The following is a 21,771-nucleotide window of genomic DNA, read 5'->3' on the forward strand; positions in this document are numbered from 1 at the left end:
CGGTATTGCTCATATGAGAAGCCACTCCTGTGAGTGCTCCTACAAGTCTTTATTAATGCAGCCCAACATTTTCTTTCTTTACATTATACAATTTTTATGCAACTTCATCTTCCCTGTTTAACAATGTCCCTCCTTGCTGATGGTGCATTGTTAATGGAAAAGATGAAGGTACCTTGTAAAAAAGACAGGGGATAGTGTTCATGATCACGGCACCTCATATAGATTTTGCTGAGATGCACAAGTTTTCCTTTTGATGCCATGACTCACCACTGGTATTTCCCTCTTGCCACACCACCACATGGTTCTCTCTCTCTCTCTCTCTCTCTCTCGTCCAATTTTTACCACATTGCTTATCATTGGGCATTTCTCACTCCTATTTATATACTCCTCTGAGTGATTATTTTGAAGCTGTAGAGACTGTAGAGGAGGGATTTTTTTGCTTCTGCTATTTCATAATTACACAGGGAGGTCTTTAATAAGGATACCTACTATTAAATAAAACAATTTGAGGGTGAAAGGGAGAGTTGTCCGAGAACTTCAAGTAATTTTTAATAAATGATTCTGTGAAAGGAAGACATAATAGAAGGGATACAGATAGCACTTATACAGATTGCCTTTACTAACAATTTGCAAGAGGCATTTGTGAAACTCTAGCATTCAGTTTCTTGAAGGATCAAACACATTCAGTGGATCTTCTTTGATGCTGTAGCTCCTGTTTACCTGGAAAGTAGGTATACTGAAACAGACTGAGGAGTTTTGATATTGGTCCTACAAAATTGTTTTTGGAGTACCGGTAGTTTTGTGGGTGAAGTGATTTTGGCAGAGGGGACTTGACTTGCACCATTCTAAAGCTCAACCATCCAGTGGCAGAGTATAGTACATGACCTTGTTCCTCTTCTCCCCAGACCTTCATCTCTTTATATATTTATTTATTATTTTATGTTCAGCCCATGGTGCCAGTAGGCTATCTTGGTGGGGCATGTTGGTCAGCCACTGCACATTATGGCATAGGCAATTGTTTTATAGTGGCATCATCTTGCTTGGCTCATGCTGTCCCCTGGAGCTAATTTTTTATCCTCTTTAGATAGTTTATCTATAGTCTTGAGTTGATAGTGGTCTTCAGGACAGCATGTGGGTAGTTGTAGGCCACTTGGCGATGACCGAAAATTGTCAGCTTGTAACAGGGGGCAGGACTCGAACCTGGGTCCTCCAGTATGCCGCTCCCGCATGTTTACCACTCCGCTGCTGCCTCCCCAGTAAACCTTCCTTGAGGACAGAATATGTAAAACTAAAAAAGATAAAGAGTATCATCATGTACATCAGTACAGGAAACCCTCTCTCTGTGGATGACCTTTGTGGGTCCATTTCCTGTTGGTTGGATCTGTGATAAAGAAGCTTGAGAAACATAGCATTGTAATAGCTTGAGTTGAGGGGAAATAGTTTGAGACAGTTATCAGCATAAGATTATTAGATGCATATGCTCTTCAGTGGTTGTGGTTGATTCTTATGTTTTAGTCAGTGATGCAAATAAATGAATGACCAGTCTAAATCTATTACTGACATGAATTCAGATGAATGTGATGAAAATTGCTAGCCATTAGTAGGCAACAACAAGAAAGTGTTACCTTAAAGTAATCTTTACATTGCCTAACTTTTTAAATAGTGATGAAGAGTTTTGTGTTTAGTGTCATGTGGTACCTTACCCAGTATGCAGAGGAGATAGTAGTGTTAAGCCCGTGTCACACACTTTTTCCCGGCATCTTTTGGTATTTTCATACCATCTGATGCTGATACAGGCATCTCTTCATAACAAACAGGGAGTCGCGAATGACTGTCCTCTTTCTGCCAGTACTGGCCTCTGTTTACATATTGCAGCAGACAATGCCACACATACCATGGAACTATGCATGTGTCTTGTTACTCTCAGTGAAATAAAGAGAAATGGCTAATGTTGGTTTGTCATGAGGTGCTGTAGCATGTGTATGGTATATATGTGATATGTTAGGAGAAATCAAATGCTTCTGGGACACCAAAGAACCAAGTTATTGCAAGAAAACACTGAAGAGAGAAGTATACAAGAAGATGGCAGAGGCCCTCAGGAAGGAATATCCCAGGGAGATGGCTGAAATAAATAATGATAGGATTCATTTACTATTGTTTGCAGTCAGTAAATCCAAAGTTCTACACATTGTTTGTTTTGGTTGCGGGAAGATGCTCGTAGATGAATCAACCATGTGATAACACCCGCATGTTTTGCCAACACTGCAGGCATCACTCATCAACTGGCCTAAAAGGGAGAGTGAACAGCTGGGTGAGCTGCAGGCCAACTGCTCGGGCTGGGATTCGAGCCTGGGGCTGCAAATTAACCCCTTCACTCCGGCGACGCCGACACTGTATGGAAAGGATTTTAGTCCTCTTCTAAACCTCTTAATCCTTTTCCATTTCCTCTTAATCCTCTTCTAAACCTCTTCAGAGGAAATGGAAGAGGATTAGAGGAATTTAGAAGAGGATTGAGAGGTTTAGAAGAGGATTAAGCCTCTTCCATTTCCTCTTGACTCTTCCCATACATGGAAAGGGTTAAATATTATACCATGGCATGTTAACCATTGGTCCATTGAGGCAGGATAGGAAAGATGCAATAGTAAAAATACTATGCATGCTAAAGTAGCTGTTGTGACTTCTTTCTTTGTATTTTAGCATATAGAGGAAAACAGATGTTCTAACTGATGTATGTTTCCTTTCCTTTTCAGCACTTGTATATACAAAGTGTACATAAATTAGCTTGTTAAGATGAGCTCCGGAGGCAGAGGCAGCCGGGGCAACAAAGGTTCGCGGATAAGTGGCGATCGCAGCGGTGGTGGCGGCAACAACGCCACCACACAGCAGCAACAACAACAACAGCAGACGACACCCTTACAGCCACAGAAGATGGATAGCCAGACAACAGACAAAAGCAAGGGAGGGGACGCAGTGCCTCACAAGATCGCCCCCACAGCTGAGCAGCTTCGCATTGCTCAGATGATTGACAATGCACGCACTGAACCAGAGAAGCTGCTCCAGGAGAAGATCAACCAGGTGAGTCAGTGGATAAGTGACAGGTATTGGCTACTAGCAGAATGAAAAAATAACTCTCTCTCTCTCTCTCTCTCTCTCTCTCTCTCTCTCTCTCTCTCTCTCTCTCTCTCTCTCTCTCTCACACACACACACACACACACACACACACACACACACACACACACACACATTGAGCTATGGAATAGGGTGGAGGAGGAGGTGGTTTGTGCAAGAAACATTCATGATTTTAAGGAAAAGTTGGATAAGAGAGGATATGGAGACGGGACAGCGCGAGTGTAGCTCTTTTCCTGAATGTCACAACTAGGTAAATACACACACACACACACACACACACACACACACATCACATATACACAGCATCTGTAAAGTATTTTTGAAGATGTATAAGTTCTATTTGGTATGGTCAAATATTATAGTGGTGCCTCTTGAACTTCATGCTGTCCTCTAATCCTCCCTCGTCATAACTGTCATCAGAATTTGGATTGATGGGTAGCATGTTGGTAATTTCCAGCCAGATACCCAACAGGCATTGTATATTCCTAACTCTTGTGCTGCAGCTAGTTACTTTTTGTCTTTTTTTGTGTTGATACTGTTTATACTATTCTATACTGTGAGACTGCTATGCATTTTATTAATTGACATTGATTCATATTTTTAATTAATCAGACCAGCCTGTTTATTTCTCATTAGATTGTTTTCTAAGGCATAATCTTCCCAAACTGTGCCAATAGAAGGGGTACTAATTACACATTAAACCCATTGATGTAAAATTTGATCTGACAACTTTCTTTGTTTTGTCCATCCTCAGGTGATGCAATTCACCAGTGTGACTTCTGATGATGCAATGGTTGCCCTACACGACTGTGATAACGACGTGAATGCTGCCATAGACCTGCTGCTGGAGGGGGACGACCAAGGCAAGTGGCAGGAGTCCACCAAGAAGAAAAAGAAACCGGTGACTGGCAAGGTAAGGGGGTGGAGAAAAACATGCACAAGTAGCTGTGTTACAATTGCTGTTACAGATACATACATAGAATTATCATTATTACTAGCATTACCATTATTTTTTCCATACTGATTTGGTGTAACCATTGTGATGTTCTGGGACAATATAGTCAAGAGACAAGAGTGAGAATAAACTCATGGCCAGCAAACTGTCATGAGGTGATTTTTATCCAACCTTTGAGTACCACTGAGACTGATTGCCTTTAAGGGTTCAGACAACACTACTTCAGACCACAATTTATTTACTATTAAGGTCTTGTTTATCAGAACATTATTCCTCCTTCAGCTCTTTGCATCTCACCTCAATCTTTTCATCGTGCTGAAATCAGGACATGAAACTTATTCATAAGATCTTTGAAATTTTTACGTGGAGAAAAATTCCAATAACCTCTCAAATTATAGATGAACCTAAGACTAACATTGAAAAAAATTCCAATAACCTCCCAAACTATTGTATAAATGAACCTAAGAGTAATTGATCATTTCAAGTTACCTACCTTGAAATGAAACTAAAACTTAATGTCTCCCACCCTTGTGACACTTACAGGCCACTGAGACTGAGAGCAACAAGGAGAACCGGAGGGTCAACTCTCGGGAGCGCAGTGGGTCGCGACCCCGGGGAGGTGGACCCCCCAGGTTCAGAGGGCGGGGCGGCGGCAGTGGTCGAGGAGGTCGGGAAGGGTGAGTGTGGCCCAATTTTGTTTGTCTACTTTTGAGTTGTTTTCACTTTCTGTACTTTGCCCTTTTGCATAGCAGTGTACTAAAGGAGAAATAGAGAAAATGTTTTGGAAATTTAGTCTCTAGGCACTTAATAAACCCTTGACATGGGAATTTTGACAGAATTTAATAATTTTGTAATTATGTTCTTAAACAGGCATACATTTTTATATTTCTCTTCACTGAAAGAAGTTACATGCTATTTCATAATTTAACCATTTCATCATCCATAATTGAAGTTAATCATCATGTTCCTCCTCTTGCAGTGAAAACTTCGAAGGTCCTGGGCGTGGGGAGAATACTCGGCGCGGCCGGCTAACCAATGGGACAACTCCAGCGGTCAGAGGTAGGGGCGGTCGAGGCCGGGGCACCGCCATGGGGCCACGAACATTCCAGAGCAGGCAGGCTCCAGGCTTCCCCGACAGCATCGACACCTGGGGTCCGCCTACTGATGATAAGACGACCCTCCAAAACAGTCTCAAGATTGGTGAGTCTGTCCACCCCATTGTGTTCCATGTTTTGGAGACTAATCTTACAAAAACTCATGCATACCTTTGGGGAAATTATTATAGCAGTGTTATTGGATCTTTATTTTAGTTTTTATACCAATTTTGGTGAAATGTCAAATGTAGTTTATGAATATGAAATTCCTAAGAGAACTATGTAAATAAACTAAAAAAAAAACCTTTTTATATGAAATAATGTTCTTTAATTAGAAAAAGTAGCTTAAAAACATTTTGTCCTTGAATTTTGTATAGCCCATTTTAATCCACCAAATATTTATATTATAAAGTTAGAAAGGAAAGACTGCAAAATTTTAGTTGCTTGAAGATGTTTACTTTCAAAGATTTTATTTACTCTTTACATGAGTAATTTTAACATATAGATACTGATTATGCAGTAATCTTTATGCATTCATGATGTTTTAGTATTCATAATGTACTGTACCTGTTACATGGGTTGCCATGTTGAAAGGTATTTACTTGAAGGTTGAGGTATCAGGAGATACCCCTCCCTCATTGTTGCTAGGTTTTCGACATTAAGAAACCTCTGGGCTCATACTGATCACTTTAGGATAATTTCCACTTTCTATTATGTTCTTGATTTTGCTACGTGTTGTGATTTATTAATAATCCTTGATGGACAAGTGCCTCAAGTTCAATCCATTTCCCATTTTTCACATTTGTTCTGTATCTTCTGTCATACCTATTGCATTCTCTCCATTTTGATCATTCAATCTAACTCATCCTGGATTTAGAGCACCTTAACCCATCTTCCCTCTGTTTACTATCCTGTACCTCCACCAGCATCTGTTTCATCCATCTGCTTCCATTCTTACCTAAGCTCATATTTCCTTTAACTCTGTTTCCTCTATAGTAACTCTTTAATAACTCCTTCTTAACTCTCTATAGTATTTCTGCCAGCTATGGATCTTTCCCCACCCCCACAGATAATTGGGATGATGAACCAGCTGTAACCACAGATGACTGGGACAGTGAATGGACTGGATCTCTGGAGCAGACGACCGTATTTGGGCCGTCGAGCAGCGCCAGTGCTGCCACCCTCACCCCTTCCCTGTCTGAGGCCCTGGTTGACACTATTGCTGTTGGGGCAACCTCCACCAGCCCCACTGTGTCCCTCGCTCCGACGCAGGCCTTCGTCTCCTCCCCTCCGCAAGGTTTCCCTCCAGCGACAGCCCCAGCCTCTGCCTCGGCTTACTCTTCCTCACCTTCGTCCTCTGCTGTGGTCTCCACTTTTGCCTCCACGGCTGCCCCAACATTCTCCTCAGCCACAGCCTCCACTGCTTCCATCACCCAGCCGCAGACCATGGACCTGGCCGCACTGCTGCAGAAGGCAGCCCCACAGTCCACCCTGAGTGGGCTGGTGTCCTCCACACCTTTAGGGAGCAGCAACAGCACGAACAACAGTGGTGGTGGAGGCAGCAGGGGAGGAGGAGGTGCACCATTAGTGTCTCCAGCACCTGGGCTGAGTGTTGGCGGCCAGCACAGCATCCTCAGTGGCCTCAGCACCAATGTGGGTGAGAGTCTCAAGGCTGGCACCTTGGTGGGGTCTGTTGGTGTCTCGGCCACGTCGTCACCTCTCCCATCATCGTCTGCACCCACCCCTTACTCGGCCCCCACCGTGCAGTTGCCCCCGGCTATCTTCTCCAGCTCAGGTTGGTGGCTGATTGATGGGCTCAGTAAACCTACTTAAAGTTTTGTTAATTTAATGAATGTTTAATGTTCTTAAATGTTAGGTTTGTGTCAGTGTCAAGGTTAAACACTGGAGATTGAAAGCACCTCTTCATTTATTTAAAATATGTATGTTAAATAACAAGTTCCTTTACACTTGTAGGATGAGTGAGGGTATCCTAATGCTATGTATAAATGGCAATTTTAATCTTCACTTTATGGTCTTTTAAAACTTCTGCAGGATACTTGCTTGTCTTACTGAGTTGTCTCTCCTCAACCTGTTGATATTGGAAAGTGAAGATCTGGTAGTGATTTTCACAAGTACTGCTTATACTTATAGTAATGGGGGCTTCTAGTACAGACATTTCCTGTGCCTTCTCCAGGATTATTAATGCGAAGGGCTTTTGTCTTCCTCCTCAGGCCTTCATAGTGTGGTAACGAGCAGCCTGGCAAGCAGTATTAGCAACAGCAGTAGTGTATTGAACAAGGGGGTCACCATACCCACAGTGACCTCCAGCCTTCCTTCACGCCCAAAAACCCAGAGACCTCGGATACCTCAAGCGTCCAAGGTGAGACTGAACTGCAGTCAGAGGAAGGATGCTCATGGATCTTTTGCTGTTGCTGACTTGACAATATAGATTTGAACATGACGGATATAACAAGTAGTTATAACAACTGTGATTATGTCTGCATATGTTGAAGGGTTTTATGTAACTAGGGATTATTTCTTGGCAGCTTAGAACTTTTAATTGTAGGTGAGAGCACCTGAATTTTTTTGTTTATTTTAACATTTTGAATTTTCCAACTTGGAGTGGTAAGAAGGGCCTTTCAATTTTGTGTTCTTCATAGTTTCAAGTAAACTTTAGGGTGCTTCAGGTAAGAGGGGGATTATGATTCTTTGAATATTGTTAACCACATAAACAATTGTGGGCTTAGTGCCTGCTGTATCCCACATGATAACCTTAGCCCTGGAGACATTTATTTTAACCTGTATTCTGCTGGCTCCAGATTCCACTGTCTGCTGTTGAGATGCCTGAGGATGCCATGGCAGCCCTTGACGTGCAGTTCAGTGGCCTGGAGTTTGGAACTGAGACTCTAGACTTCACGGCAGAGGTCAAGACAAGCTCGAGTGGAACAGGCGGTCTTGTCAACACCACGCCAGTGAATGCCTGTGACCCTGTCTCATCCACACCCCCGGCCACCAAAGATCTCACATCTGCATCCATGTCGTCTTCTCTCCCACAGACACAGAAGGTATGCAAGTAGATCCTAATTTCTCCTTGTCCTCCACATAACCATCTCTTTTTTCCACTTGGTTGATTACCATACCTCTGCTCCTCCTCCTTTCTTACCTTGTTTCTTTGCTGTTCAATTAGTTGCATTAGTGTGATGGTATTTTAGTGTACATAGGTAACTTAGTTGCCACTGTTGGATAGATAGGTGTGTGTGTGTGTAATTCACCTCTTGGTCTGCTGCGGGTCTCTCTCGAGACAGCCAGCCGTTCCCCTACGGAGAAGCACAGTGCTTATAGTACCGATCTTTGGGTAGGACTGAGACCACTCACACACAACACACCGACAACGAGGTCACAACTCCTTGCCTTACGTCGTGTACCTACTCACTGCTAGGTGAACAAGGGCTACACGTGAAAGAAGATAAACCCAACATATCTTCACCCGGCCGGGGAATCGAACCCCAGTCCTTCTGGTTGTGAGGCAGATGCTCTATCCACTGAGCTACCGGGCTGTGTGTGTGTGTGTCAAAGAGAGAAAGTTTTGTCTGGTTAAGCAGTGTTAATCTCATTCTTATTTGGGGGTAATAAAAACTACATATATCTATGATTTCAAAGTTAAGTTGGGCAAAAGCAGATATGGAGACTGGTCAATAATTGCAGACACCCTCATAGGTAATGTGTGTTGATTTTTCTCTATCCCCTCATCCCTTCCTTTGCTACACACACACACACACACACACACACACACACACACACACACACACACACACATACACACCTATCTATCCAACAGTGGCAACTAAGTTACCTATGTACACTAAAATAGCATCACACTAATGCAATACACCCGGTAGCACAGTGATTAGAGCGTCTACCTCACAACCAGAAGAACCGGGGTTCGATTCCCCGACCGGGTGAAGATAAGTTTGGGTTAATCTTCTTTCACTTGTAGCCCATGTTCACCTAGCAGTGAGTAGGTATGTGACGTATGGCGAGGAGTTGTGACCTCATTGTTGCGGTGTGTTGTGTGTGAGTGGTCTCAGTCGTACCCAAAGATCGGTCACTGAGCTCTGAGCTCCTTCCGTAGGGGTGTCTCGAGAGAGACATACAGCAGACCAAGAGGTGAGTTACGCACACACACACACACACACACACACACACACACACACACACACACACCAAAAAAAAAAAAAAAAAAGTCTAGCATGTGATCAGACTGTGGGTGGACAACACAAAGCATGAACTATTGAGAAAGTTTTGTGGATAAAAAAAGAAAAAAGTTAAAGCACGAACAAAAATTATCACGCATCACAAGCACAAGATATCACAACACTAAAAATACGCATTCTTTTACAAAGATTGAGTGGACAACTATATTCATCACCCAGGTTTAGGGACATACCTCGCCACAACTACAAGAGCTGTCATTCAGGGTTAAGAGATAAAAAGTCAGAATATTGAAGATCAAGGAAAAAGGTTATTTTACCAGCTAAGTAGGTGGGCTAGAGTATGGGGGAGATTGGATGATGGCATCCTGAGGTAGAGTAGGTATAGACAGTTTATGAGTATGTTGTGAAGGCCAACCCAAAATCTGATGTGTTTATTATGCCAGAGTATACTTCTTCCCTCTCTCACCTTCTCTTCTACCTGTTTCTTCTTTCTCTGCTAGTTTTAATTGTGTTTAGCAGCAGCATGACAAACCACCCTGACTAAAGTAGCCTATAACCCAACCCAATCCATGAGTGAGTGTCCTGCCTAACAATATAGTGTGCTCAAATCTTGCAGCTTGGACCTGAGCCCATTCCATTCCCCAACTCACAAACAAGTGAACGTAAGCCCACTGGGGGTGCCTTTGTGTCTGGAACCCAGCGAGGCACCAGTGCCACCAACACAGCCACCCCCCAGGGCTTGTCTGACCTGACCAAGAGTGAGACTGCTGGTAATACAGGTGGTCTTGGAAGCCTAGTGGGGTCTGCTGGTCCATCTTACCAGTCCTACACAAGCTCCAAGTCTTCCTCCTCCTTCCCATCCCCACCCTCTGCCCCCTACTCACAGACGCCCTCACAGGTAATGCGTGTTGATCCTCCTCTTTCTTCCCCTCATCCCTGCTTTTGCTACATTAAACCATCACTTTTTGTCTTGCATTTACAAGTGCCAGATAATATATTTTTGGGCTTGCTAGCTTTGTGTTGTTAGCTCACAAAGTAGGTAAAGTATGAAGAGATGAATGATATGAAAGGGCTGAAGTAGTTACTAATATCTATCAGGTCTCTTGTTATGGTCAAAGTTTTTATCTTTTAAGATACAGGTAATTTCATGAAACAGGTCATTATATGCACACCAGTTAACAGAGCAAGATAGAAACTACACCTGAGTTATTATTTTTTGTGCAGAGTAGCCTGTATTGGGAAATAAATCATTATTAGTCAAAATAATTCATGACTGTGGTAAAAGAATAATTTCAGATAGCTTTGTTGTGAGCATTTCCTTTGAGCTGCTGTCGAATTTGCACATAAGGAGTGAAAAAAATTACAAATAATGAAAGGTAAAAAAAATCACATAAAATATTATATTAGTCTAGAGCTTACTGGACTGCATATCCTTATTGATCAATTTCAGAACTCGTACACAAGCAGCAATCAACAGGGGAGCAGTGGGACCAGTAACAGCAACACTACTGGCTTCAGCAGCAGCAGCACTGGCTCAGCAGGATCAAACAGCAACAGCAGCTCCAGCACCAATCAAACTGGAGGAGGATATGGATCAAGCTTTTCTGCACAGGTACTTTGTTTAGTAGTGCTAGTTTTGGAGTTAATTTAGCTTCTAACATGTTTACCCAATAATTTTTTCTCTGTGGCCACATGCATCCTTTGCATCCATATTAACCCTTTCTTTGTCTCGTGCAGGCCACTGGTGCAGGCAGCAGTAGCAGTCAGTACCAGAACAGCTACGTGAATGCCTCTAGTCACTCTCCCCTTGTCTCTATCTCCACACCCAAACCCTTGGCTGGCCTCTCCACGACACCCTCAGTCAAGGACAACACACAGGTAGGATGCTGTCCATGTGCACTACCCCTAATCACTTCCATTTCTCAGAATATCATAACTGCTTTCTTTCTTGCCCCTTCATTCATTAGCTACTCAAAATAATCTCTCCATACATCCTTGATTGCCTTCCTTTCACATGTATGCCATCACTCCACTTCCCTAATTCCCTACTTTCTGTTTTTCTGCTATTTAAAAAATTTATACTCGGTGTCCTACTATATTCCTAATCTGCCCATGTTTTACTATTCTAAACAAGTCTCCTTACTTGCATCTTACTCATCGCATTTACTCCCTGTTTCTTGTCTCTCCTTTGACAAATTCCCCTGAATAATTTTCTTGCTGAACTTTCTTTAATTCTCTACATCATCCCTCATATTACTCATCCACCATGCACTTCCCTTTATCTATTTTTGCTCATTTTGTATCCTATCACTTGCTGCTGTCTAGTACTTTTCTAAAAAATTGTCACTTCATTTTTTTTTTCGTACATCCTCATAAATTCTTCTCTATAGACTTTCTGAAGCCTCCTACTGCTACCTCCCTACTCACATCCTCTTGCTTCCCCTCTCCAGTAGGCTCCAATTGGCTCATGTCAATCTTCTAAAAACAGCATAATGATCAGAGGAGCCCTGGAGTATTCCCTCACAACTCATATTCCCATAATTTTTCTTCATTCATCTATTTCTTTATAAACTATAACTTTTAACTTCTACATGTGTACTTTTGGATCATTTTATACTGAAAAAAGTTTTAGGCAAGAACAGGACTCTTTCTGCACACTTGTCTCAGTGTCTATTCTCTTCCTTTCCACCCCATTTCCTTACCACACTTCCAGTATGTATGTCACCTACCTTTGTATTCAAACCATATCCATCATGGTAACTCTTTTCTTCCCATTTCTGTAACTACATTCATGCCATATATCCTGGAGGTTTCCCAAGCCATATATAGGTTATGTGTTATAAGACCATCCCACTGGTTATGTTCTGCATTTGCCACTTTTTACCTCTGTATGTAGTTGTACAAGGGTCCTTGACTTACGACGGAGTTCTGTTCCTACGACACGTCTTAACCCTGATTTTGTATGCAAGTTGAAACACACCCTTTATTAGAAGGAACTGTCAGCCCCAACCCTCAAATCAAAGTGCCATAAGCACCTAAATCACTCACCTATGATCACCACTAGTAGCTTCACCTTGTACATTAAGGTTTTTCACATTAGCACCAATTAAGTTAAACTTAATTAAAATAAAAATTGAATTAAATTAAACAAATTAAACTGCATAAACCAATGCCTGCTGGCCACAAACTCTTTACTTTCACTCCCTTCCCCCCTTTCACTTTTCAATGCCTCAAACAAACTTTTAGCCTTTTCCTGAATCAACATAAAGCTCACTGGGATACACTGTTGATGCTGGTCTCTCAGCCAAAGCACTAACAATCTTCCATCTCAATAATGAGACCACTACGCTGCTCGGTTATCACTGTCGATTTCATTGGAGCAGATCCCTTTACACGATCAAGGATGCAATCTTTATCCTTGATAATTGTCTCAAATTTTTGAATGGCTTCAGTTCAACACATGACCAATGTTTGTTGCCGTTTCTCTCTTTTCTGATCGTTTCACAGTGTCTAATTTCACTTCTATTGTGATGGCTTTCCTTTTCTTCGAAGCTCTGTCATCAGAAGTCTGCCTTACGCTTGGGAGACATAATGAAGGCCAAAAGTCAATGAAAAAAAAAAAAAAAACACAAACTAAAGAGAGCAAAAGTACAACAAACCAAAATGGAGAACAGTGGGAAATGAGCTTGCCTTCTTCCTTGGTCAAGTGCCGTGTGACGATGTATTCTTACGCCGCGGTCACGAACTAGTTCATGCGTGAAGTTTGTAATTATGACACAAATGTCAGAAGGTGAAACAATGATTTTTTAGTAATTTTTGGGGATTGCATCATAACCTCGAAACACCATAGGTTGAGGACGTCGCAGCCCGAGGACCCCCCTGTAGTAGCATTCCTTGACATGTCTGTAGCTATCTACCAAATTTATTTACTTTATTTATTTATCTATTTATTCATTTAATTATTTTTATTTTTCATTATAGAGCTATGGAGAGCAGACATCGACTGGAGGCTCAGCATACTCCAGCACCCTGTCCACCAGTGCCCCGGTCAGCAGCAGCACCACCAGCAACAGCACAGGCCCAGCAGCAGCCCTCTCAGCATCCCTTAACTCAAGCTCCACACACCCGGTCCAACCATCAAAGCCTTCAGTCCCAGGTTTCTGACTTTCTTCAGTCCAGGCATTGCCCCCTCTCTCCTCTCTAAGTGGACAGCTGTTGCTTTTCTGAGGGAATTATCAGTCACTATTTATGGTGTTTCTCCAGATGTACATATAGTGCTATATGCCTTGGCAGTACATTTGGCAAGAGTAAAGTGTGTACTCATTCTTCAGGTAAAGTGATCAGTGGGCTGAGTGGAGCAGTGCCCCCTGGTGTGCACCACCAGCCACCACATATGCACCAGCATCAGCAGGCACAGCAACATCAGCCACAACAGGCACAGCAACATCAACAACAACAGCAGCAACAACAACAGCAGCAGCAACAACAACAGCAGCAGCAACAGCAACAACAGCAAGCTCAGCAGATGATGGCTCAACACTCCCAGTATGTGTCCCCACCTGCAGCAGCCCTACAGGGTGCGCTGCCACCAGCCTTCTACACAGGCCTACAGCAGCCCATGTATTCCTTAGAGGACTTCCAACTCCTGCAACAGAGGATGCCCCATATGGTAAGCAGTGTCCTCTGAATATCTCTCTTAAAAGTATTGTGCAATGATGAATTTCTTGATTTGTTCTTTAATTGTAGTAATTTATATGTGGAAAATACAGTGCCATAATATTTCTTCATGCAAGTCCTCATTTATATTAATTTATTTTTGGAAATTCACAATTCTAAAACTTGCCACTCATTATCTCCCCTTTCACCTCTCCTGCAGCAAACATACTCCCTTGTCTTGTATTATTTGATTCTTAGGCTCTATGGCACATTGTGAGGGTTAAAAGACTGACCAGTTTTTTCCCTCTATCCTTACAGCAGGCACCCACAAGTCTGGCGACAGGCCGGGACGGGAGCATGACCTCAGCTGCCTACTCTGTGGCTGATGCAAAGTTCCGTACGGACCAGAATTCCTCTCCCGTCCCCTCAACAATGAATCAGCAGGTTAATGAATGCCTTTTCTTGTGTTTTTTCCTTCATCTTTTGTCCCTCTTATTCCTGTCACCCTTTTTTATAATTTTCCTTGACACTGTATCAGTAAGAAAAGGAAAACTTTCTTCATAGTGCCTTACTGTGGGCCTCCCCCTTCTCTCCGCTTGACAGATCTGTTATAGGCCTTATATCAGAATGCTTGTGTACTACTGTACCTTAACTAGCTTGTCTATGATAGTGCTGTTTTAGGCTCATGTTGCCTCTCAGTGCTCTCCATGGATAATATATTATTCAATTAGGCTAGTGAAGTTAGTTGAAAGCTGGCTGGTGATCTTGTATTACCTTATAGCAGAAAAGAAGAAAATAACTGATGGCAGAGCTTGTATGGGATTCTGTGACCATCATTTCCATGTCCTGACACCAGCTACTAATGTCTCCTTGCATTGCCTCTTTACACTTTTTCATTGGTGCTCCTCTTTGGTTTCTGCTTCCAATGGTTGGAAACTTTTCCCAGATGTGAGAAAACCCCCACTTTGCTGCAAATCAATAAACTTTTGGCATTTCTACAGGGTGCTCAGGCTGGTGGGACCTACATCACTGCCACAGGAAATGCGGCAATGCCCCCATTCTACATGTACCACAACATGGCGGCTGTCCCCAGCACCTTCCCCCAATACGGTGCACCCACAGCCATCATACAGATTCCTCCTGTCACCAATACACACACTGGCACAAACACCAACCAGTTCCCGGCTGCAGCCAAGCTCCAATATGGCACTGGGAACTACTACGATAATCTGTCGCAGGTGGGGTTGATGTGTTACTGTCATTAGTTTGTTGGTGGCTCTCTTTTCACTTCTATATTTTGATAAATTCATTTATTTAGGTCTTATATATTTATATAAAGAAAACAGGCATCTTTGTAAAACACTGTCTCACTCTTCTTATATTGGAACAGCTGTTAAGATTATACATAATGCCGGGAGTTAGTGATGGCAGAACTTACTCCACGGCTATTACTGTTGTTTCCATTATTCACCACTTTTTGTCCATGTGACTCACAATCCTAATACCCATAATTGATTTACATAGAAAGGTTACATCTACAGTAAAATCCTTTACAGTTGGCATTTTTAAACTCAGAATTACTTATTAGTAGTCAAAGCAAAAATATATTATTTAAAAAGACAGAGTTGGCTCATCCTTTCATCTCCTATCCATCTTACCAAAAGGGCTTTCCGATGCATGCATTACACCTCATTCTTTTATGCAAACATGGCAAGTGGTTTTTTTTTTTTTTTTTTTTTTTTGTGTGTGTGTGTGTGTGTGTGTGTGGGGGGGTCTGGCCAAATTTTGCTGACTTAAAAAAGGTTTTACATTACATATTGTTCTTGCAGTGACCAGTATTATGACCACTATTAACCATTTTTTTCCATGTTACTGAGAGGGCTATTATGTAACAGTTATTTATTGTTCAAGCAGTTTAATATCCTTATTTACCACTGTTGCCATTCAACTCAAGTGCTATTATTTATCATTTGTCATTCATCACATCTAGTAATTGTTCCACCACTGACCATTATCATGCATGACCTTTGTTCCTTCTCCCTTCTCCTACACGTTCCTCAGACTCAGGACTTCAAGACGGGCTATGGATCAGCAACACAGAACCAGAACAAAGGTGCTGGTGCAACCACCGGCTCTGCCACAAACTCGGGCACAGACCTTGGAGGGTACAAGAACCACCTCAGCAAAATGGGGCGGGTGAGCACAGATGGGGTTAGGACCTTACTTGCCTTCGTTCTGTTGTGTCATACACTTTGTTGTCGTTGTTGTATACATATGCCTTGCAGTCTAATCCTTGGGACCTCAGTAGTGGTGGCCATGGGAAAAGAATGTCTGCTTATATTGTATTTTGGACTTCATTTGTGTTGTTATTGCAGCAGAACTGTGTATGTATTTGTTTTCACTGCCTCAGTCAATGAATGGGTGGATTTTGTCTTCTATATTGTAATGACTAATGTTATTGGTTTTTGTTTTTGTAATTTCCTGGCTTTCTTCTCCCTTCATGACTAATGGTTTGTCTCCGTCATTCAAACCACTGAGGCTATGAAAGTATGAATAAAATAGAGCCATTTAACTCAGTGTACATTAAACAACTTAAAAATTACTCAAATGTAATATGAGTAATGCATACTCATGGGAAGCTGACCCTGTCCTCATTCACATTACAGTCCTATGACAAGCAAGGATTCCACACTGGGACTCCCCCGCCTTTCAACCTTGCTAGCTCTGGGACAAACCCCATGACTGCCAATGCTTACACCCCCATGTTCATCCCCACCATGCCGGCAGCACAGCACCACTCGCCCCTCATGCATCACCAGCTCCACCAGGTAAGGCACACTGAACTCATAATGCCACTTGAATTTTGATGCCTGTCTACCCTTTGAAGTTGTCTCAAGAGTGTGGTCATAGCCGCAGCATCCACTGTTTGTTTCATGTACTCCATTCTCCATCTTTGCATACTTAAGCTTCCTAACTTGTTCCATCTTCTGTTTGTATAGATCAGCCTGCACTGTGGTATCTTTCCAGTTGCAAATATTCATTTGGTTTCAACAGCATCATTATCTTCAGCCAATACTAGTCTTCTGCAGGACAATTGCCTTTCACACCATTCTTCACCTTTGTCTGATGTTTGTGTACTCCATCCTGTTCTGGTAAATGCTCTAATTTTATTTTTCCATCTGGTGCTTTGTCTGCCCTGACTTCACAATTACTAGGTTGTCTCTGTTACTTTGGCCTTAGAATGCAAGCATGGCATTAAGAATTAATTTATAATTTAAGGAGCCATGCTAGCTCCAAATCGCAGTTTTGGTATCAGGTCTTGGCAGTTTACTTTTATCATTCACCTTAACTTCAAGCCTTTTATTTTCACCAAGATTTGAATCATATTATATAGATTTGTACAGGATTATCCTTGTGGAATTAGTATATCCATGAAATAATAGTTCATTATACCTCATCATACTTATCCTTTGAAGACACTCTACAATAGCCCCACATCATGGTACACCTGTTTTGATCTGTGGAAGAACACTGTCCATCACACCAACTTTAAACTTTATGACTTGTTCTCTTTAGTATCATCATTAACCACTTCACTACAGTGACACACAAGGTGTCATCCCTCTGTGTGCGAGACTTGGAGGAATAAGAATATCAGACTGGGTTACAGGGAGAGTGGTGTGTCCATGGAATACCTCACTCACTCAGATCTTGGCTCTTCCCCCTTTTGTCGTCATTCAATCATAAAATAGAAAATAATTGTAACGCCACCCATATGGCAACACTACCCCCTGGCTGGCCAGCCCAACGCACTGCTGCCACCCACTCACTTTGAGGAGTTACGTGTCTCCCAGTCATTATGGATGACCTTTCTGATGATGGTAGTGGGGATGAATATATGGTTGACATGGAGGATAGTGATAATTATCATGACTCCATGAGTGATGCTGAGCATGAGGCTGCTGAGGCAGAGATGAGGGAGGTTGAGGAAGGTTGGGAGTTTGTTGGAGACATGTTTTCTGACAAGCGTCCTGATTCACCGCCACAGTTTGTGTCTCAGTTTTCTGGACTGAATCCTCCACTTGGGGACTCGTGTCTGATGTCTTTCACTGACGCTTTCAAGCTATTCTTTGATGACGTGTTGGTTGAAGAGTCATGTGCCTCACGCAAAGCCCCAAGGTGATGGATTTTATATCCAGATGAGGACTTACTCTTTATGTGGCTTGATTATTTATTATATTTTTTTTTACTCTAACCAACTTAATGTCATCATGAGAGTGAGTCATTCAGCAAAATGAAAAGGATAATAATCAAAGCAGACAAAATTATGTTAAGAGATGCAAAAATTGATTGTCGGCAACTGTGCGAGTGAGAAGAGCGGTGGTGAACTGCATTCTGTACTGAGCCACTGAGCACGGTGCTCGTGAACTGTAGTGAAGTGGTGAAATAGGTGCTACAAGTGCATCACCGTCTGATGCAATGCTGTTTAATTAATTTCAGCATGTGACAGTTACCTCACACCTTTTGATATTGTAGATGACAAAGGCTTTCTTTTTCTCTCTCTTTCTCTCTCTCTCTCTCTCTCTCTCCCTCTTTCTCTTCTCTCTATTTGCACTAGGAGGACATTACCAACTAGGATGATGTTGAGGTGTAAGGAGCCAGCAACAGCATCTCCTGTGTGTACACAGTTTGTTTTCCTCAGTTTCATAATTGCTTACACAGTTCTTAGTCTAACCTGTTACATTTGATCTTTTATTGCTGTCAATATCAGTTGCCTTATTATTAAAGTTTCTTTACTTGGAAAAGGTAAATTAGATTGATGGAATGTCAAATGCACCACATGAAGTCTATTTGGTTTGCTGTGTGAACTGAAGCATTACCAATAAAGCATGACAAATGAGAGAGATGCACACCTCTTACTTATTGATCACTCATACTAGCCATCTGAAGCGTATTGGTAGCAGAAATCAGATTAATATCATATATAACCTGTGAGAGTATTGTGCTAGAATGCATCATTAGATATGACTCACTGACTTAATGGCATTCTCTCCTGGTTCATGAATGCTGTATAGTTTCTTTACCTTTTTATTTATTCATTTGCCTATTTTTGTATTTCTTGTAGGTTTGATGATGAAAGTTCACATAACCTCATCTGTTGCTTATCCTTCACTAAACCACCTTGTCAGTTTAACCAATTTGTTAGAGTTCTCACATTCACCTTTCTTGCACAGTTAGTAGATCTGTATTTAAAATTGTTACTTCATCATTACTGTTTTCATGCAATTCTTCAATTATGATTACTGGTACCCCTCAGTCTTTTGTAACCACTAATTTGATGCTATGTTGCACAAACTCCGTTCTACTATTTTCATACTCAATATTTTTGCTGTTACGCCTATTATATTCTACCGATCTCAAATATTACTGGATTGGGTTTCTCTGTACTAGTTAGGAAGGAATCTTGAAGCCTGCAGTCGCCATCTTTAGAATCCCTCGGGCGGAAGTATTTATATTAAAATTCAGGCATCGATGCTTGCTGAGTGACAGTAGGACATGATTAAACACTTCCTTGCAAGTATATTGCAATGCTCTTTTAACCCTTTCATTATGCGTGATGAGGGGGGTGACTATCCCCCTAGGTGCACTCTGGCACCCCAATGGGGGGAGGGGGGTCTCTTTTAACTTCTATTTCAAAAACTATTCATCACAGCTAAAAAACAAAAACACCATTGGAAGCGAGCATGCACAGTTTTGGGAATTATCTTGTAAAATAAGCACTTTTAGGGGCATTTTGAGGCCAATATAGAAAACATTGGGGAGGGGGGAGGCTATAGCCCTTCTTGCCCCCCTGAAATTATGGCCCTGATTGATCAATGTCTCAGAATGCCTCTTCTGTATCTTGGATCTCATTCATCCAACATGCACCTCCTGTTTGTTTGCTCCTGTTTACTTTGTACCCACCTAACTTCTTTCTACTGTCACTATCACCACTTTTTGTCCTCACTTCAATATTCATCCCTCACTTCCAGCATATCTCTTAATGCCTCTCGTGTCCCTTATCCCTGGTACATGCAAGGCCTTCATAATTTTTATTTTTTATTTATTTTTTTTTTTTTTACTTTTCTCTTGAAGGACGGTGGTAGTTCTGGGGGTCAGCGTGCAGGAAGCACAGGTGGACAGAACAAGGGTGGCTCCAAGCCCTCTTATGGGGGTTCATATTGGGGCACCAACTGAGGGGAGGCTGAAGGCTGCACCGCCACCCCTGCCACCTGAGGCTCACCCTGATGGACATCCCCGCCTTAGGTCCACAGTGTAATGTTGTCAAGGGTGACCCATTACTATCCACACACACCACGGTGAGTCTGTTGTTGTCTGACCAGCCTCTTATCTCATCTGCGGTACAGGTGCCTCAGCATCCGGAGCATCAATTTGTCAATTAGATGTGAAAATGCGCTCACAGAAGTGTTTGATTTGAAAGAATGTTTGCTTGGATGTACAAGGGTCGAATTGTAGGTGTTTTCATTAGTGCAAAATACTAATTTATAGGATTTGCTTTTCTTACTACATGCATAAATGTGTGAGGGAAGCAGGTCCTAACCCTTAGAGGTTATACTTTATGTGAAGTCGTCCAAGGTGATGTAAAAGAAGATATTTAGCATTTGTGGCAATGGTGTATTCAGTCTTGCTCTTTTCACTTGTACATAAACATATGCCACTGAATAAACCATGGGCGCAGGTCCACACTGGCATGGTGCATTTCTCTTGCAACCTCTCACTCCCACTCCTTTTTATATTTAAAAAAGTTTTACAAATTGTATGTTTGGGTGATAGGATTTGGCAAAAGTTATAGTGATTGTACACCACTAGAACAGACTTCATGTAGGCTACAAATGTAAGACTACATTCTATTCTGGAGTTGGTGTTAACAAATTAATGGAAACTCACAGAAGTTGAGGGTCTTCTGTATGATTTTAGACCACAACTCCTTTGAATTTGCCTGTCTGAGGTCACCCCAGAATAGGATGATTATATGTTCAACTCACTTTATTTTCTTTCCTTTATTTTTGACATTTGTATCTCTCTAGGTACGACATAAATCCATTCCTGTTAAAGGAATGCTGTATCTATGATATGGAAAGTAAGCCTCTTGTTTTGTAAGCTTTTTGTGTAGTGAGATATTTCAGTTCCACCATTAAAAATATCTTGAATCTATAGCTTGTCTTTTAATCCTCCCATACTCTTTTTTTTTTTTTTTTTTTTTTTTTTCCAGGAATTAAAATGGCTGTACTGGACCATTAACCCTTTCCATCCGTGATGCAGACATCGGCGTCACAGTATGGAAAGGGTCAAGAGGAAATGGAAGAGGTTTAATCCTCTTCTAAACCTCTCAATCCTCCTCTTAAATTCTTCTTAATCTTCTTCCATTTCCTCTTAAGAGGTTTAGAAGAGGATTAAGAGGAAATGGAAGAGGATTAAGAGGTTTAGAAGAGGACTAACCCTTTCCATACAGTGACGCCGTCGGACGTTGATGTTGGCGTTGCCGGAGTGAAAGGGTTAAGGATACACAAAAACCTTTAGTTAGGAAATGTTAATCATGTGTCCGGGTCAGGAGCTGCACCTTATGCATGGGGCCGACTAGGTTGCTGCACCAGAAAGGTAATCAACATACCCAAAAGTCTTGGCACTTGAAGATTCCATTACTAGTATGATCATTGACACC

General features: G+C 41.9%; 1 protein-coding gene across 8 annotated transcripts in view; it reads left to right on the top strand.

Annotated features, from left to right (window-relative positions):
• The window catches only part of LOC126995654 (protein lingerer-like), a 22,841-nt gene extending 1,578 nt beyond the window's left edge, over positions 1-21,263 (top strand). For 3 of the 8 annotated variants that reach the window (XM_050855412.1, XM_050855415.1, XM_050855413.1), the window contains exons 2-18: positions 2,751-3,075; positions 3,884-4,042; positions 4,628-4,761; positions 5,064-5,284; positions 6,248-6,973; positions 7,410-7,558; positions 7,998-8,243; positions 10,009-10,290; positions 10,843-11,004; positions 11,130-11,270; positions 13,374-13,548; positions 13,724-14,061; positions 14,367-14,492; positions 15,050-15,286; positions 16,110-16,259; positions 16,715-16,876; positions 20,184-21,263. In XM_050855412.1, coding sequence (XP_050711369.1) covers positions 2,791-3,075; positions 3,884-4,042; positions 4,628-4,761; positions 5,064-5,284; positions 6,248-6,973; positions 7,410-7,558; positions 7,998-8,243; positions 10,009-10,290; positions 10,843-11,004; positions 11,130-11,270; positions 13,374-13,548; positions 13,724-14,061; positions 14,367-14,492; positions 15,050-15,286; positions 16,110-16,259; positions 16,715-16,876; positions 20,184-20,285 — 3,795 coding nt within the window. In that variant the 5' untranslated portion in view covers positions 2,751-2,790 and the 3' untranslated portion in view covers positions 20,286-21,263. Of the gene's footprint in view, positions 1-2,750; positions 3,076-3,883; positions 4,043-4,627; positions 4,762-5,063; positions 5,285-6,247; positions 6,974-7,409; positions 7,559-7,997; positions 8,244-10,008; positions 10,291-10,842; positions 11,005-11,129; positions 11,271-13,373; positions 13,549-13,723; positions 14,062-14,366; positions 14,493-15,049; positions 15,287-16,109; positions 16,260-16,714; positions 16,877-18,666; positions 18,725-20,183 lie in introns of all 8 variants that reach the window. The other 5 variants (XM_050855419.1, XM_050855417.1, XM_050855416.1 and 2 more) reach the window with 5 other exon arrangements.
• Positions 21,264-21,771: the final 508 nt, after the last annotated feature.

The sequence above is a fragment of the Eriocheir sinensis genome, chromosome 8, assembly GCF_024679095.1.
Source record: "Eriocheir sinensis breed Jianghai 21 chromosome 8, ASM2467909v1, whole genome shotgun sequence".
In the NCBI taxonomy this organism is placed as follows: domain Eukaryota; kingdom Metazoa; phylum Arthropoda; class Malacostraca; order Decapoda; family Varunidae; genus Eriocheir; species Eriocheir sinensis.